Source organism: Neofelis nebulosa, chromosome 10 (genome assembly GCF_028018385.1).
Source record: "Neofelis nebulosa isolate mNeoNeb1 chromosome 10, mNeoNeb1.pri, whole genome shotgun sequence".
Lineage (NCBI taxonomy): Eukaryota > Metazoa > Chordata > Mammalia > Carnivora > Felidae > Neofelis > Neofelis nebulosa.
In genome coordinates, this window is record NC_080791.1 from 133,078 (window position 1) to 152,221 (window position 19,144).

General features: G+C 41.8%; 1 protein-coding gene across 4 annotated transcripts in view; it reads right to left on the reverse strand.

Annotated features, from left to right (window-relative positions):
* TRPC6 (transient receptor potential cation channel subfamily C member 6) overlaps positions 1–15,940 on the reverse strand; it is a 128,448-nt gene extending 112,508 nt beyond the window's left edge. For 2 of the 4 annotated variants that reach the window (XM_058686440.1, XM_058686437.1), the window contains exon 1: positions 15,584–15,939. In XM_058686440.1, the coding sequence (XP_058542423.1) occupies positions 15,584–15,753 (170 nt within the window). In that variant the 5' untranslated portion in view covers positions 15,754–15,939. Of the gene's footprint in view, positions 1–13,702; positions 14,084–15,583 lie in introns of all 4 variants that reach the window. The other 2 variants (XM_058686439.1, XM_058686442.1) reach the window with 2 other exon arrangements.
* Positions 15,941–19,144: the final 3,204 nt, after the last annotated feature.

Sequence of the window (19,144 nt, forward strand, 5' to 3'; positions counted from 1 at the left end):
GATTTTTGTGTAGGATGTGAGGTAGAGATCTAAAGTTTGGGGGGATTTTTTGCCCATATGGCCATACAATTTCCTTACCACCATGCAATAAAAGATTTTTTTTTCCTCATTGAATTACCTAGACACCTCTTTCATATAAATTTGATTCAATTAGTCTATTATGGCCATATCCACCAGCTTCGTTATTATAACCTTATGATGTATTCTGATATTTGCTAAGTCCCTCCAGATGGTTCTTCTTCAGGAGAGCACTGGCTACACTTTGGTTCTCTCCACATCTGTGCAAATCTCAGAACCAAGGTTGGCCAGTGAGCTCAGCTGGTTGGAGCGTGGTGCTAATAAACTTTAGAATCAACTCGCTAATCTTCAGAAAGAAAAAGTCTTAAAATTTTTACTGAAATTGTGGTGGATTTGTAGATCAATTTTGGGAAAAGACTATTATCTTTAAAATAATCAAGTCTGAATATCTGTGAAGACTGTATATACTTGCATTTCTATGAATATTCTTTAATGTTTTTCAATATAATTTTAATTTCATTCCATTAAAGTCATGCACTTTTTTTGCTAGATTTATTCCTAAAGACCTTAAGCTTTGTGTTTTCTGTGAATAGTAACTTTTATATTGATTTCTAAGAGTTCATTGCTGATATAAGTAAATGTAATTGATTTCACGTATTGGTCTTGTACATAACAATGTGCTAAACTTTTATTTCTAACAATTTGTTTATGGAATCTGGGGATTTTACTATGTGGACAACCTTATGCTAATAATGGCAGATTTTTTTGTCATTTCATCTTTATTGAGGTATAACTGACATACAAAATTATAAGATATTTAAAGAAAATGTGATTTAAAATACATATAGATTGTAATATGATTACCCCCATCTAGTTAACACAGCCATCACATCACAAATTTATTTTATTTTATTTTTTTGGTGTGAACATGTCAGATCTACTCTCCTAGGAAATTTTAATTCCACAATACAATGTTACCAACTATAGACAACCATGGTTTATATTAGATCCCCAGAGTTTACTCATGTTACAGCTGACAGTTTGTACACTTTTACCAACCTCTTCCTATTTCCACCACTCTCAGCTCCTGAAAACCACTTTTCTACTGTTTTGGTGAGTTGTGTGTTTGTTTTAATTTTTTCTTAACGTTTATTTTTGAGAAAAAGAGACAGAGACAGAGTGCAAGCTGGGGAGGGGCAGACAGGGAGGGAGACACAGAATCCGAAGCAGGCTCCAGGCTCCGAGCTGTCAGCACAGAGCCCAATGTAGGGCTCAAATCCACAGACTGTGAGATCATGACCTGAGCCGAAGTCAGACACTCAACTGACTGAGCAAAAACACTGTGTTTGTTTTTGAGTCCACTTATAAATGATGCCATGCAGAATTTGTCTTTCTCTGTCTGGCTTATTTCACTTAACATAATGCCCTCCAGGCCCATCCAAGTTATTGCATACTGCAGGATTTCCTTCTTTTTCATTGTATATATATCACATCTTTATTCATTCATCCATTGATGGGCACTTAAGTTGTTTCCATATCTTGGACATTATGAATAATGTTCTAATACTAATATAATAATGACACGGTTCTATTTCTTTATTTACAAACTTACCATTTTTATTTCTTTCACTTTTCTTCTATGCTTATTAAGGCTCCATTACATGCTTACAGGAGCAGTAATGTGGGCATTGTTTTGCTCTTGAATTTAAGAAGAAATGTATTCAAGATTTCAATATTAAGAATATCTTCCTAAAGATTAGTGGAGATTCCTATTTCGTTGAGTTTTATCATGAATCAATACTGAAATTCATCAAATGCTTCTGTCTCTACAGAGACGATCATATATATTTTCTATTTTAATTTACTGATGTGGTGAATTACATAGCTTATTTACTTTACATTCTGGATTTGGTTTACCAACATTTTGTTCAGAAAATTTTGTATTTATATTGTTGAATAAAATTTTCCTATAATGTTATTTCTTTATACTATTGGATGATGTATGATGGTTACAATGATTCCATTGTAAGAGTTTGTGTGTGACTGAAATTATCTTTTTTTTAATGTTTATTTATTTTTGAGAGAGAAAGAACATGAACAGGGGTGGGGCAGAGAGAGAGGGGGACAGAGGATGAAGTGATCTACCTTTAAGAAATTTGTAGTTGGGGGCACCTGGGTGGCTCAGTTGGTTAAGTGTCTGACTCTTGATTTTGGCTCAGGTCATGATCTCACAGTTCATGAGATCAAGCCCCACATCAGGTTCTGTGCTGACAGCAAGGAGCCTGCTTAGGATTCTCTCTCCCACTCTCTCTGCTCCTCTCCTGCTCACATGCTCACTCTCTCTCTCTGTGTCTCAATTTAAATAAATAAACATTTTAAAAAGCAGTTTGTTACTGGTTAAAAGATGGTAGTGGAGTACCCTATGCTCACCTCCTTCCACAAACACAACTAGCTAACTGCCAGATCACCCTAAATACTCCAGATACCGACCCAAAGACTAACAAAACAAACTCCACAACTAAAGGGAGAGAAGAGGCCACATCAAAGAAGGTAGGAAGTGTGGAAATGCAGTTTTAGGGAAAAACAGATTGGGGACTCCACAGTGCAAAGAAAGCCACAGTCGTGGAGAAGGGCAAAAGACAGACTAACTCACAAGGGAGCACATGGGGAAAATGACCTCATACTTGGGAAGTGAGAGGGGCCAAATTTCCTGAGTTCTTGCCACCAACGTGGGGGAGGGGGTGGCTTAAAGCCTAGAGTTTCAAAGGTCAGAAGGCTTGGCTGGGAGGAAGCCCAGAGGGCATTGCCCTAACTCCTGGGGAGAAGGCAGGCAAACAACCTGGAGATGGACAGCATGGAAAATTCACCTGAGGAACACCTGGGCACACAAGACAGGTTACTTGCTCATCTCAGACCATGTCCAAGATATGCAGCATTCACAGAGAAACCCCTCTGGCAACAAAGGCACTAGCTGGCACCATTTCCCTCCCTTGCCCCTTAGTGTAAGCACAGGGCCACCTGCATGAACAAGAACAGTGCCAACACTCATTATGTAACCTCCTTCCACCAAGACTCACTGCCCCCCACACATTACAGTGAAAATGCCCTTCCCAGTCATGCACCACTCACCCATCCCAGAGAAGCCAGGCCCATATCCTTGCTTTCACCACATCTCCTGACACAGGAATTTTGCAGAGCCTCAATTCTAGGGGAGGTGGTGACAGGTCCCATTTCACAAGAAGATCAACAACACACCTAGTTACAACTCACCACATAAAGGCCAGGGACCAAACACTGCTCACAGCAGGCAAAGAGAGTCTCTGAATACAACTGGCCTGAAGGATAAAGTGGCCATAACACGACAGCAGTGCATATGCAGCACACCCTGGAGACACTCCCAGAAGTGCCAGACCCTGGGGAACAGGGGACACTACACAGCAGGGCACTACACGACCTCTTCCTCATAAGGTTATTACCCTCAAGTGCAGAAGATGCAGCTGACTTTCCTAACAGACAAAATGAGGAAACAGAGAAGTTTACAGAGAAGAAACAGAGAAGGTCATGACCAGAGATTCAGGCAAAACAGATATGAACAATACATCTGATAAAGAATTTAAAGTAATGATCATAAGGATACTCACTGGAATTGAGAATAGAGTGGAAAGCATGAATGAGACCCAAAACACAGAGATAAGGAATAACATAGCAGAGATAAAGTGCTCAATAAATGAAATAAGAAACACATCTGATGGAATAAACAACAGGATGAAAGAAGCAGAGGAATGAATTAATGATCTAAAAAGCAGTCTAATGGAAAATAATTAAGTTGAACAAAAGAGAGAAAAAAGAATTACACAAAATGAGAAGAGACTTAGGGAACTCAGTGACTCCATCAAACATAGTAACATTCATATTACTGGAGTCCCAGAAGAAGAAGAGAGAAAAGGGGGCAGAAAATTTATTTGAAGATACAATCGCTAAAAACTTCCCTAATCTGTAAAAGGAAACAGATATCCAAATGCAGGAGGCACAGAGAACTCCCATAAAAATAAACAAAAGTAGATCCACACTATAACATACTGTGATTAAATTGACAAAATACAGTGAAAAAGAAAAAAAAATTTTAAAGCAGCAATACACCCACATCCATTTGGTCAACTCATCTTCAACAAAGGAGGAAAGAATATCCTATGAAAAAAAGACAATCTCTTCAACAAATGGTGCTGGGAAAACTGGACAGCAACATGCAGAAGAATGAAACTGGACCACTTTCTTACATTACACACAAAAATAAATTCAAAATGGATGAATAACCTAAATGTGATACAGCAAACCATCAAAATCCTAGAGGAGAGCAAAGGTAGCAAATTCTCTGACCTCAGCAGAAGTAACTTCTCACTTGGATAGCCGGATACAAGGGAAATAGAAGCATAAATGAACTATTGGGACCTCATCAAGATAAAAAGTTTCTGCACAGCAAAGGAAACAATCAACAAAACTAAAAGGTAACATACAGAAAGGTACAAGGTATTTGCAAATAACATATCGGAAAATAATCTAGTTTCTAAAATCTATAAATAATTTATCAAACTCAACATCTAAAAAATAAATAATCCATTTAAGAAACGGGCAGAAGAAGGGCACCTGGGTGGCTCAGCCGGTTAAACCTCCAACTCTTCATTTCAGCTCAGGTCATGATCTCGCAGTTCATGAGTTCAAGACCCTCATCAGGTTCTGCACTGACAGTGCTGAGCCTACTTGCGATTGCCTCTCTCCCAATCTCTCTGCCCTTCCCCTGCTCTCACTCTTTCTCAAAATAAATAAAAATAAACTTTAAAAAAAATGGGCAGAAGACATGAGTAGACACTCTCCAAAGAAGACATCAGATGGCTAACAGACATATGAAGAGATGCTCAATATCACTCATCATCAGGGTAATACAAATCAAAGCCACAATGAGATACCACCTCACACCTATGAGAATGGCTAAAATTAACAATTCAGGCAACAACAGATGTTGGTGAGGATGCAGATAAAGAGGAACCCTTTTGCACTGTTGATGGGAATGCAAACTGGTGCAGCCATTCTGGAGAACATATGGAGGGAGGTTCCTCAGAAAGTTGAAGACAGAACTACCCTAGACCCAGCAACTGTACTACTAGGTATTTATCCAAAAGATACAAAAATGTTGATTCGAAGGGGCACATGTATACGATGATTATAGGAGCACTAGCAATAATAACCAAACTATGGAAAGGGCCCAAATGTCCATCTACAGATGAATGGATAAAGAAGATGTGGTAAATATATACACACAATGGAATATTACTCAGAAATCAAAAAGAATGAATTATCATTTGCAACTACGTGGATGGAACTAGAGAGTATTATGCTAAATGAAATAAGTCAGTCAAAGAAAGACAAATACCATATGATTTCACTCCTTTGTGGAATTCAAGAACAAAACAAATGATCAAATGGGAAAAAGAAAACAAAGAGAGAGGCAAACCAAGAAACAGACTCTTAACTATAGAGAACACACTGATGGTCACCAGAGGGGAAATGGTTAGGATGATGGGTTCAATAGGTGATAAAGATTAAGGACTAAACTGTGATGAGCACCGGGTGATGTATGGAAGTGTTGAATCACTATATTGTACACCTGAATCTACTATTATACTGTATGTTAAGTAACTGAAATTAAAACAAAAACTTAAAAGGAAAAAAATGAAATGTTAAAACTTATAAAATTCTCTGAATCCATCTTTTCTTTATGAGAAAGTTTTTATATACTGATTCAATTCCTTTATTTGTTATAAAAACCATTTAGGACTTCTCTAGCTTCATGAGTCAGTTTTGGTATGTTCTATTATTCTAGAAATTGGCCACTGTATTTTAAATTTTCAAATTTTTAGCATCTGAAATATTTTCATTGTAATTTATCTTTAAGTATTTTAAAACTTCTATTATGATTTCTTCTTTATCCATGAAATGTATATATAAATGCATAATTTTCTAATTTATGAAACTCTTTATTTTTGCTATATGAGAGTTCCTTTCCTCCACATCCTCACCAATACTTGTTTCCTGAGCTTTTTATTTTAGCCATTCTGACAGGTGTGAGATGATATCTCATTGTGGTTTTGATTCATATTTCCCTAATGATCAGTGATGCTGAGCGTCTTTCCATGTGTCTGTAAGCCATGTGGATGTCCCCTTTGGAAAAGTGTCTATTCATGTCTTCTGCCCATTTCTTAACTAGGTTATTTGTTTTTGGATTTGAGTTTTATAAGTTCTTTATAGATTTTGGATACTAACCCTTTATCAGATATGTCGTTTACGAATATCTTCTCCCATTCCATTGATTGTCTTTTACTTTTGTTGATTGTGTTCTTTGCTATGCAGAAGAGTTTTATTTTGATGAAGTCCCAATAGTTCATTTTTGCTTTTGTTTCTCTCGCCTCAGGATATTTATATAATTCAATTGTATTGTGATCATACAGTCTATGAGATACATATCCTTTGCTACAATTTATATGTGCTAGACCCAGAAGCAGAGCCAACAAATTTTAATGTTTCACATGTGCTTGAAAAACAGTGGACATTCTTTAAATAGCCAGATTTTATATATGTCAAATAAATCATGCTAGATCATTTAACTTTCAAGTTTTCCTTATTTAAAAATGTTTATTGAACCTATTGAAAATTGAGATTCCCCACTATGATGATAGGTTTTCAATACGGCTTTTAGAGTTCCTTTATATTTGCTTTTATTTCTAAGGCTACTTCATGGTAGGTATGCAAGGTTTTTACTTTTACACCTGAAAGATGAATTATACTTTTTATAATTTTGTAGTGGCCCATTTCCCTACTAATAGCTTTTCCTTTAAAGCATTTTTTCTTGGGGCGCCTGGGTGGCGCAGTCGGTTAAGCGTCCGACTTCAGCCAGGTCACACGATCTCACGGTCCGTGAGTTCGAGCCCCGCGTCAGGCTCCGGGCTGATGGCTCGGAGCCTGGAGCCTGTTTCTGATTCTGTGTCTCCCTCTCTCTCTGCCCCTCCCCCGTTCATGCTCTGTCTCTCTCTGTCCCAAAAAATAAAAAATAAAAAAATAAAGTCAGCGAGAGAAGAAAGTTCAAACCTCGTAAATGTGGGACACACCATCAAGGATAGCCTTTGCCTCAGTATCTTTCCTGCCCCGCGTCTTCTGTCATTTACGCTAACAGCAAACACCAGAAACTATTCAGCAAAATAGGCTAGCTCCACATGATTGCAAAGTCCTGTTAATTGCCCAGCACCAACAGCGTTTGGTCTATCAGGGAATCCACAAGTTCTTTAAGAAAATGTTGCGTCCACTGTTCTTTCTGACACAGAGGACACCTCCACGTGGGAAAACATGGGCAATGAAGTCTCTGAGTTGCAAAGTGACTCAGAAAGTCCATTTCTGGATGTGAAGGAGCTGTGGGAATACTTTAACCAAATTTATTTTTATATTTCCTTTTCTCATATGTGTATAAGAGTTACATGTGACCAAATCTATATCTAAGTACAAAGAGCTGTTTCAATAGATACAAAACAAAAACCTAAAGTATAGTTTAACTGACAGCATTTTTTGCTTGTGTTTTGAATGTATATAAAATATCAGGGCAGGGGGCGCCTGGGTGGCTCAGTCAGTTAAGCGTCCGACTTCGGCTCAGGTCATGATCTCACGGTCCGTGGGTTCGAGCCCCAAGTCAGGCTGTGCTGACAGCTCAGAGCCTGGAGCCTGTTTCAGATTCTGTGTCTCCCTCTTTCTGTCTCCTCCCCCTCTCATGCTCTGTCTCTCTCTTCTCAAAAAAAAAAAATAAATAAACGTTAAAAAAATTAAAATAAAATATCAGGGCAGGCTTCACAATTGATAGAACTTTAGATTCAATGAAATATGGTGCCTGGAACATCAAGGGAGCTTAAACAAATATTTACTGAAAGAAAGTAATGCATTCTGCAAAATGGAATACAATGTCTGGCCCTGAATGCCCTCCAAGAAAAGATGTTCTGCAGAAAACGTTGCCCTGGGCAGTAGTGGGGATTCTCACTGTGCCCAGGGATCAGCTTTGAAGTCACCACGGCAAGCCACCCTTCAACCCTTCAATGCACAATTCTTCCTCAAAGAAGTCAACATAGTAGCAATGGACCCGAGTTTTATCTGTAACAGTTTAAGTACCTAAAAGAATTTTAGGCTTTATAAATCATGTCATTTCCAATTATTGTAACTTTCCAGATGATTTTGTTGGAAATCCCCACAAAGAAAACTCTTCCGAGTTTTGTGTGAAGGTTTTGTGCTACAAACCAGAGGTACTGGAATTTGAAAATGAAATCGGCCTTGAATAGGCATCAGTCTTCACATGGCTATCCACACTGTCACTGACTTCCGGTAACACACACTTTCAGATGAATACCACGGAAAATGCTTTTAAAAATCATGCACATCATGCATTGAAATCCTCACTTTCACACCTCACACTGGAGTGAGGTCAGTTTTTCCGATACAGCCTGCGTTACCGCACAAAAGCAACTTCATCCACATGACGGGCAGAAATGAAGCCGAAAAGAAAGCTTCCGCTCTTGTGATCTCGGAAGAGCCATCATCAGTTTATGTACCGTCTGGTAAAATTAGTAAGTCATCTACAGATTATGTATGGAGTTTTTGTATATTCACGATTTTCCTTTGGTGACAAAGATTGGCTATGTTTTAAAACCTAGTTTCCCTGTTTATCTGCAAAAGTGATAAAAGAGAGTTTTCTACTCCTTCCTTTCTTCCTTCCTCTTGCTGTCAACTACTAAGTGTGCAATCTTTAGCAAGTCACTTACCCTCTCTGCTGTGGTGCTTTCTTCTTTCTTATCAGGGATTATAACAGTGCATACCTCATAGGCTTGTTAAATAAGTATTAAATCAGGTAAAAGGTATGCAGCACTTAGAAGAGAGCCTAGCACTTAGAAGCCCCTCATAAATTGTTATTATTTTTATCTTTATTAATTTTATTATTACTACACATAATCATGTAAGGCCAAGGTCGAAGTAAACGAATAAATAGATTCCTAAGTTAGTGAAAGAAGTGGAGTATAAAGCTTGATCTTTAAAGATGATGATTTCAATAGAAAGATGAGGCAAAGGTGAACATATGTGTCACTGCTCATCATAACCTTCCTTCCTGCCTCCTCCCTCACCCAGAGTACAACCCAATGTAAGGAGCATGGGACAGCAATCTTGTTTCAGTGGATCAGAGCCCACCTGTGCTCTCAAGTACCCATGAGAAGACGGAGAAGAAGAAATGACGAGGGTGCTCTCCAGAAGCACATGTCACCACATACCCCACCGACAACCTCACAGCCTTCTGCCCGCGTGAGCCAGCCCACACTAAGATGTGCTGCCTGTCCAACCCACAGCGACTTACCAGCCGTGTAACTGCCTCAACATCGCTTAACATGTCTACATTTCTGCACTGTCTTTTATAAAAGGGACATTAAAAACAGCCAGGTGACCACTCTGAAGAGGAAACTATATTTGTATGATAGCAAGAAAAGGGCCTGCTACAAGGTAGGTATTCAAAACTGTTAGTTCCCCCCCAAATATATGTAAATATTTTTGATTCCTCCTCTACTGAAGCAGCACTGGCACTACACTGTAAATGATTTTGGTTAACATCATTTCTCCCCTTCGTCCTGGCTGAGTTACCCGAATCAGGTAGAGAACAGTTGCCATCATGGATGTTCTGCTCCCTGTAGCACTCAGTCCTGAATGCTTGCTGCCAACAGACGTTCTGTAAGAAATGAGTCAATCAGTTCCGAGGGTTGAAGAGTCTTGAACAGCATACCAACTTGAGATGCCAAAGTTTAACTGGAATTTGGCATTTGGATGAGCACTTCTCCCTGGACTGAAAGCGGAAGATTCCTAAACAAAGAGCAATCACAAGTGGTAATTTGATCCAACTGGATCCAATGATATTTAGCATATTTTATAAAGGAGTGGGAAAAACAAGAATGGACTCAAGAAAATGTTTTCATTTTATGATTTACTCTCTAGGAGCAAAGATGAATTGCCTTATGAAGTTACTTCTTATAACACAAGGAACAAAACTGTCCAGAAAAAAAATGATGCAATGTCTTCCTAGAGTTAACATTCTGTTACAGAATAAATGTGGGCCTTTCAGTACATCTGGCAATAACTCCACAACCTACAAGCTGACCCCCTAAAAAAACATGTTCATGATCATAATTTGTTATCAGCGGATGTTATTACTTCAAGCCAGAGGACATTTGGAAACAAAATGGGTAGTTTCTGTGGTGCAAAACAGATCTCCAAAGTGGTCAACTAGAAAAGACCCACAGTAAATCCAACAGGCTGGGGCAGATGTCCACTCCTAAATGCAGGGGAAGCAAATCCAAAGGTGATTTTTACATTTCCTTCTCCCCTGCTAGCAGCTCCCAAACTGCAAACCCTTAACCAAAGTCCAGGTCTTGCTTTCTGGGTTTTCTGAAAGGTCATAACAGATACTAGGATTCTCTATGACATCTAAACCACTACATACGAATCCCTTTTTATGCATATCCATATTTAAAGAGATCCTATTAGCAAAGGAACACTAACTTTGTATATACAACATTACATTAATACAGAATAAACAATGCTTTTACATGAAAGAAAAACCAGTTCTTTCAAGCTACACATGACATAACAGGAATCAAGATACATTATGGGTGCATTTCCATTGTGTATATTTTTATTTTAAAACTTGTGCACTCAAGTATCTTGTTCCTAGTTCATTTGTATCTTGGTATATTTCCTCTTATCTTTAATGTTCTGCAATTTCAACATGGTATGTTGAAATGGGTTTAGTTTTGTGCATTGCCCTAACATTGTTGTACTTCAGTTCATCATTTCTGGAAAATTATCACCCCTTATCTATTCAAATGTTGCCTCTCCGTTGTTGTCTGTATTCTCTCCTTCTGAGCCTCCTCCCTTCTCGCTCTATAACTCACCAATGTTTATATTTATCATTTAGTTCTGTCTCTGGACCCTGGGTATTATCATCAATTATGCTATGAATAATCTGTATGTTAACCCTTCCAGTGAGTTTTTTATTTCAAAACTATATTTTTTATGTATAGACTTTCTATTTGTTTTTAAAAAAATAAGTCTTGGGGCGCCTGGGTGGCTCAGTCGGTTAAGCGTCCGACTTCGGCTCAGGTCACAATCTCGCGGTATGTGAGTTCGAGCCCCCGTCGGGCTCTGTGCTGACTGCTCAGAGCCTGGAGCCTGTTTCAGATTCTGTGTCTCCCTCTCTCTCTGACCCTCCCCCATTCATGCTCTGTCTCTCTCTGTCTCAAAAATAAACGTTAAAAAAAAATTTTTTTTAAATAAGTCTTTTATTTTCTTAGGGTATGATTTCTTCTTATATGCTGTCAACATTTTATACCCACCCATTTTCCATCTCTTTCATGTTGTTGTATTATGTCAAGTCTTTAAACACTGCTGTCATGCCTTATGCTGACTCTGCCTCATGGACTGTATCATCTGGTCACGCTCAGTCTTGGTTGATTGTTTCCCTGGGTGTTTGGTCATGTATTTCAGGGAGCATTTTCTCAGCGGGCTTGCTGTTTTCTTGAAAGTCCTTGACACTCTAGGTGGTTGGTTCCAGCTTTCAGGATGGTTTTGGGTTTTACTCTTTGAGGAGCCCCAGGGCTATTTTTCTACTTGAAGATTTCTAGGTCAGCAGGTGATGTGCAAAACAAAAACAAAAACTCACATGACATGCAGGCTAAAAGAACACAATTCTTAGGGGAAGATTTCTTTGCCTCTCACTAATAACGTTTCTTGTTCTCACTCTGTGCTGGTGGCATTTTTCCAGCCTAACCGTTCATTACAGTAACGGTCCTGGGTTTATGCAGGAGGCAGGCATGTCTCAGTCCCAGCTCTGCGCCTTATCTGGGACCAAGGCCTTCACTTCATCTCTGTCCATGCAGACGTCAAACTCCACCTTCTGTGTTCACACAGAATCCCTGGGGCAGCCATGGCATCCATTCATACACAGGCTACCCTCTGACTTTCAACTTCTCTGCTTCAGGTACATGGTAATAATCCTTTCTCATTGACTGATTGGCTGATTGCAAAATTAGTTACTGTTTTAAAATCATGTCAAATATTTTATCCAGTATTACTAAGTGTTTGTAATCATGAGTTTTTTAGATGATCTCAGTCTACTGCATTGCTTTAGTGTATGAATACTTTACTGTTTAACTATTCACAATCATTTAACCAATTAGTCCTTCCAAAGCAGAAGTTTAGTGGAACTGTATTTCAGATCCTGAGTAGTTAGAAACCCTTCACATTATTTTTTACGTCCAGGATTCTTCCCCACGTTTAGAAGTAACAGACTAGAGAGACATATTTTTAAATTCTAAATGAAATAACTCTCTGAAATACCTCCTGGGATCCTGGAAGGACATGGACCATTTCCTCCTAATCACCATTACAAACTGATCAAAATACAGTATATTAATTGATTTGTGAGAAAACTTGGGGAAAAAAAAAGAGAAACAATCTTTTTTTTTTCTAAACACCATTTGAATGTTACCACTTATACTATTAAGTCCTGAAAATCTGTAACTGCTCTCAAACAAGATGATTTGCCATAATCCTCAGGAATAGAAGCCTCATGATATAAATAATGTAACATAAAAATCTTTCTTCATATACAAACTATGAAACAGAATATTTAGGAAAAGTCATAGAATTTATCCCACAGAAATGACAACTTGCAATGATTTGTGATCTTATAAAGGAAAAATCTCAATGATTTGAGAAAATGGTGAGGCCCAATCCACAGTGCCTCTTTCACAAATAGTAAGCCTCCCACTCTAGGAAAAGACATGAAATTGTTTAAATCAAAGTCAAAAGTGTAAGGATGGGCTTATTTCTAATCTCCACCAGAAGGAAGCAGTCTTCTAAGCTTGATCTCATACATCATAGGTGGGAAATGCTGTTGTTGATTAGTTTAAATTTTTACTTACTAGATTATTCCACTGGAAAAACCGAGTAAGCAGTGATGAAAACTATAATATAATTATATATAACATAAAGAATCTTGGGAAATAATAGATTTAGACAAAAGCCAAGTCTTACTCCAGAATATGGTTCACTCTTAAATTCATCATACTATCTTCAACATGATACAGGGGATGTTCATTACCAATTGAAGCAATTAAAATATGTGTCATCTGTCTACTGCCCTGGTCTATGCATTTAGTCGTCTGAGATTCCTGAACTAAGAGAGAAAAATACTTACTCTCTAGATAGTAGGTGATGTTAAGAAGTAGACAAATCAGTAAGGCAGGGGGATCACATTTGTATAAAGCATTGGAAAAAGTTTACACGACAACTTGGAACCAATGTCTCTCACCACTAATTTACAACCACAAGTTTTTAAAATCAAATTATTTTTCTCACAGACATAGTAACAAGGGACTATAGAATGATCAGTTGCAAAAATTTAAATTTTGTCTATAGGACAGTCTAATTTTTAAAAAGCAATGTAGCTTTCTAAAGTTGTTTAAGTTAGCTTCAGACAACATTACTAAATATATAACCCTCAGGCTTAGTAGATCTCAAGTCTAAGCCAATTAAAAAAAAAAAAAAAATCACTTACGTTTTAAACATATACCCTGAAAGCAAATTTGAAAATAGCTGTATTCAGAATATCCAGGATCGATTTGTTTTTCCTGGTTGTTTTTCTTGGCATAGATCCCCATGCTCCTTATAGTGTGGTCCATGGACCAGGAGCCTCTACACATCTCAGAGATCGCTGTTAATGCAGAATATCGGGCTGCACGTAGGCCCTATTGGAGTTACAGTCTGCATTTGAACAAGATTCCCAGGAAATCCGTATGTCCATTAAAGCATGAGAGACACTGTGCTATAAGACACAGAAGTGTTTTCTAATTTAAAGTCAAGGACAAGACTTCTTTTGGGGACGATGAAAATGTTCCTGGTGTTTCTTCACAGCTCTGTAGATGCATTAACCACTGACCTGTACAATGTAAAGGAGTGAATTCCATGGTATGTGAAATAGATCTTAATTTTTGGAGAAGGAAAAAAGATAACAGTAAATGCTTTCAAATTGTACAGCACATAGACGAACGGTACCAGTTCCAACTTATTTCTTTTATCTTGGGGAAAATGAGATGCACCGTTTCCGGGGGCTCACCTCTCCTGAGAAAGGGAAGGGCACCAGGCCTGGGCTCTGGGCGGACCTGAGCAAGACTGAAAGCACACGGGTCCATAACAGGGGTTTGCCGGGAGCCTGCCCCCACGACCCCACCCCCGACTCCACCCCCACGACCCACCCCCACCCCCAGCACACACAGCTCTCCCGGAACGGCTCTCGGCTAGGAACCCGGGAACCGCGTGCGGAAAGAAAGTGACGCTTCAGGAAGCCACACTAACCAGAAGGAGCCAAGGGACAGGAGCAGAAACGCTATCTGGGCCGCACAAGTGCGCTCGGGGTGGCTGGGGAGGGAGGGAGGGCTTGGCCCTCATTCCACTCCCCTCCCCCCAGAAAAACCTCCAGTTTCTTAAGTAAAATCCCCTCGTTACTCAGAGCTGGCTGCAGACGACCTCGACACCCTCGCCGGGACCGCGACCGCAGACGAGTCTCCCGCCCCACACGTCCGCGCCCCTGCGCGCCCTCCGTGGGAGCCGGGTGCCAAGGGGTCGGGGAGAGCCCGCGGGTCGGTGCCCTAGAGTCGGGCGCTGGACGACCCGGGGAAAGGAGGGGCAGGGCCGGGCGGGTCCACTCCTGCAGGGATACCTTCCAACTTGTGCTCGCCCGGCAGCCTGCTGACCGAGCTGGCCGCGAGCAGGGCAGGGGCGGGCGGGGACCCCGCAGATCCCAAGAGTTCCGGCATCGCCCCGCGGACCGAGTCTAGCGGCCGCGAATCTACCCCGGTCCCCCGTCCAGACCGTGACCCGCCCTACAGGGCGCCCCCGGGTCGCGCTCCTCCCCCAGTCCCGCCGACATGCCCACGAGCGCTCACCGGGGACACACAGCGACGCGCCCTCCCCCTGCCCGCCCGTGGCGACCCCTGCCCGTACTCACACGACGGGTGGTAGCTCCCCCTTGCCCCCCCCCCGCACTCACTCGCAGCGGTGGTCTCCCCCCCACCCTCCTCCCGCACTCACTCGCATTGGTGGTAGCTCCCCTCGATGCCCCCCGCACCCCTGCCCCCGCACTCACCCGCAGCGGTCGTAGGCCCCCCGCACCCGCAACCCCCCCCCCGACAGCCCCCCAGCACTCACCCGCAGCGGTGGTAACCCCCCGCACGCCCACACCGCACTCACAGGAGGGGTGGTAGCCCCCCCGCACCCCTACACCCCCCGCACTCACAGGAGGGGTGGTAGCCCCCCCCCCCGCACCCCTACACCCCCCGCACTCACAGGAGGGGTGGTAGCCCCCCCCGCACCCCTACACCCCCCGCACTCACAGGAGGGGTGGTAGCCACCCCCCACACCCCTCCCCCCCAGCACTCACCCGCAGCGGTGGTAACCCGGCTCCGGCCGCGGGGGCTGAGCCCCGCCGCCGTCCCCCGGCCCCGCGTCCAGCAGCAGGTAGTCCCGGCTCTCCTGGCGCCGTGCACCGACCCCAGCCGCCCTCCGGGGAGACCCGGCCCTCCGGGGCGCGAACGCGGGGCTCCGGTTCATGGCCGGCCCGGGACCCGCTGGCTGGGGCGCCGCGGGGACCAAGTGCAGGGGGGGCGTGCGGGCTGCGCGGCTCCGAGCTCCGCCAGTGGCTCCAGGCCGGCCTGGGGGCGAGTCAGCACTGGGGGCGCAGCGGGGGCCCCGCCCGGAGCGCGGCCGGAGAGGGGGCCCCGCGGGGGGGTGGGGGGGGTGGGGGGGCGGAGCGAGCAGAGGCGGGCGCGGGGCCCGACCCACGAGTTACCATGCCGACCGGACGCCCGCTCTGTGCCCTGCGCCCTGCGCCCGCGTCCCCTGGGCCGCCCCCTCCTTTAAAGGGATCGAACGCGGCTCTTGGAGAGGGTTGGGGTGGGACAGCCGCGTGCTCCTGCCGCGTGCTTTCCTTCATTCGTTCCTCCCTCCCTCCTTCATTCCTCCTTCTTCCCTCCTTCATTCGTTCCTCTCTCCCTCCTTCCCTTCCCTTTCCTTCCTTCCGTCTCTTCTTCCCCCCTTCCTTCTTTATTTCTTTGACTTTTTCTTTCTTTCCTTGTTTCTTTTTTTTTCTTTCCTTCCTTCCTTCCTTTCTCTCTCTTTCTCCCCCCTAAAAGTCCGCTTATTTAGAAATCATACATATTGACAACTTTCTAGAAGTTCCTTTAGGTAAGTTTCTTGTAGAACCAAAGGAACTTTTTTTTTTTTTTTTTAAAGGACAAGACCCTCTCCTTTCTCCAGATTGTCTTCATTTTCTTGGGCATTTTCTCTCCCATTCCCAACCCCTGGAGTTACTGCAACGCTTTACTTTAAAATGAACAACGCTCCATGTTCCCAACACCAGATGTGCACAGTTCCTGAGCAAACCAACAAAAATAGGCAGGCATTTTCTGATGATACGATAAAGAGGACAACAGGCTGCTTACTTCAGAGAAAACCTTTCCTTCCATCACTGCAAATGCTGATATTATTTCTCTGCCAGATGTTCCCCACATTTCTAAACTGTTTTTAATGTTAAGACTGAGTTTTAAATTCTGATTTAATCTTCACAGATGAGAGAAAGCTTCTCAGTAAGGATGAATCCCTATCTGTAGTAGTTCAAGCAGTAGTCAATTAGGAATCTATCGACTCATTCATTCAATGAGTATTTAATCAATGCCAGCTGTGTGTCAAGCACCATTTTAGGATTCAGAGGTAAATTTGCCTGATAAGGGCCCTCTCTGCCTTCAAAGAGCTTTCATGGAAGAAAAGGACACAGAGTAGACAGGCAAATGAAAAGTACCAGACAAAGCCTACCGTGAAAATAAGACAGGTTGATGTGATACTAACTGGGACTATTTCAGGTTAGGTGGTTAAAAGACACCTCTTTGAGGAGGTGCCAGTTAGGTGAAGAGACGCGAGGCAAAAGATCAGAAGCCCATTACAATTGGATTGAAGACAGCCAGACTGTCTGAAATTCCAGAGGAAAGGTACCTTCACTTTCCACGAACAGGTAAGCACTGCAGTGGATATTGGAAGCGTGAGCAAAAGCAATCAACTTGATCGAGGGGGAAAGATAACAAATTCAGAATATCTGACTCTGCCAGCACACTAGGAACTAAAGCTCAGAGAGGCTGGGAAGCAGTGTCTCTCGAGGCCTCAGCCTGTGTTTGGCACAGGTATGTGGGATGGATGGATGGACGGACAAAGTGTAGACCAAGAAAATAAGAAAACGTTCTTGACCACTAAAAGCACCTTTACCCAGAAAAACTAACCTCCGTCATTCTGAAGTGTATTGTTCCTGATTTAAGAATCTCTTTTTGATCTCTCAACATCTGGAGCCATGATTTAAAATTTTTATTGTTTTCTGGTGATTATACATAGCAATAAGACACTCTGCTTGAAATGCGTTTGTTTATGGTGAATACTATCTGTAAGAATTCAACAGCTTTGATACTTGAATGAATTAGTTAATAAATGTTTAATTTAAATAGCACCAAGGTAGTCTGCTTAGAAACATCAAGGGTGGGAAACAATTTAGCGGGGGAAGTAATATTCCCATGTTTTCAACCTGACTCAAAGTCTGTGAGACAAAATAAAGTTGGAGAAGACCAATGTCGTTAGTTGAAGTACTAGTCTTTAACTTAAAAAAAAAAAAAATTGGGACAGAATTACTCTGCTGTTACAGTTAGTTGAGCTGTTTGTGCCTTTTCTCATCACACTGTTTCTCATTCTCAGGTAACAACCTTCACACTGAAAAAATTATTACCCTAAACTTACAATGTGACATCAGTTTATTGTTTTGCAACACAGACATGCTTTTCCCTATTATTTGACAAACACTGACTACTGGACCAGTAAATCCCCATCTTCACAGGTGGAGAAAGGCAGTGCACACAGGATTGGGAGGTTCTGAAGGGCTTCACGAGGGACTATGAACAAGTAAACATTAGTAGTCTGATAGCATGGGTTTTTATTTTAACCAATCCCCTAACTGAAAGTTTGTGATTGCAGAGAAGACGTTTGATCTCCTTCTGCTTCATTTATTTATCAGTAAATGGATATATAATTACTGCGGGCTCATCTATCTCTTTCTGTGTGTATGGTTATCTATGAAGTTTTGTCTCTTCAATTACATTAAAAACCATGGTGGAACAAGAAGACAAGACAACTTGTCAGCTAATTAACATGTTTTAATCAAGTGCAGCAGTGTTGAGTAGATCTATACCAGTGAAGAAAATTGGGTGAATGATAAACGATAGTTCTCAAAGTGAAAACCTGTCAGATGAGTGAAGAATTTAGGATTCTCACAGAGTTAAAAAGTATCATGTAATTTCATGTGTTTATGTAGTATGTTGATGGTACGGAGATAAAACAGAACATTCAGTTGAAACTCCAAGATACGGGGATGAAGGTGGGCTTTGTACCTCTGTGGGGGCAGGAGGGATGCATTAAGAAAGGACTGTCAACTCATTGCATACATCTGCACTGTTTGATTATTGATTAACTTTTTAAAATCTGGCATAATTATTAGAACAGTATTTTGACAAGTCACTGGAGGCAAAATGAATAAGAAAAGGGTTGCCCTCTAGAGGGTCACAGGCTAAGAGCCCAAAGGGAAAGAAAACAGAATTGCCTCTGGCATCAGGGACAAAAGGCTGAGAAAACATTATGAGATGCTTAATGACTTGAGAAGAAGCTAGGAAGGGGTCACATGGAAGACTTGGGGCGGCTGCAGATTATGAGGTGCTGGGGCTGAGAGGAAGCCACTGAAACAGAGCTTTGCTGGGAAATGCAGTTTGGGGTTAGCTGGCCAACTGCTACAAGTAATGGTTGAGTCAGCAATTCATCTGGATAATTTAAGGTATGCAGACCCTGAGTTCTGACTCCTAACTTATGTAGAATCCACAGAGGGAAAAACAAAAACACCCTACAAACTTCAAAACGC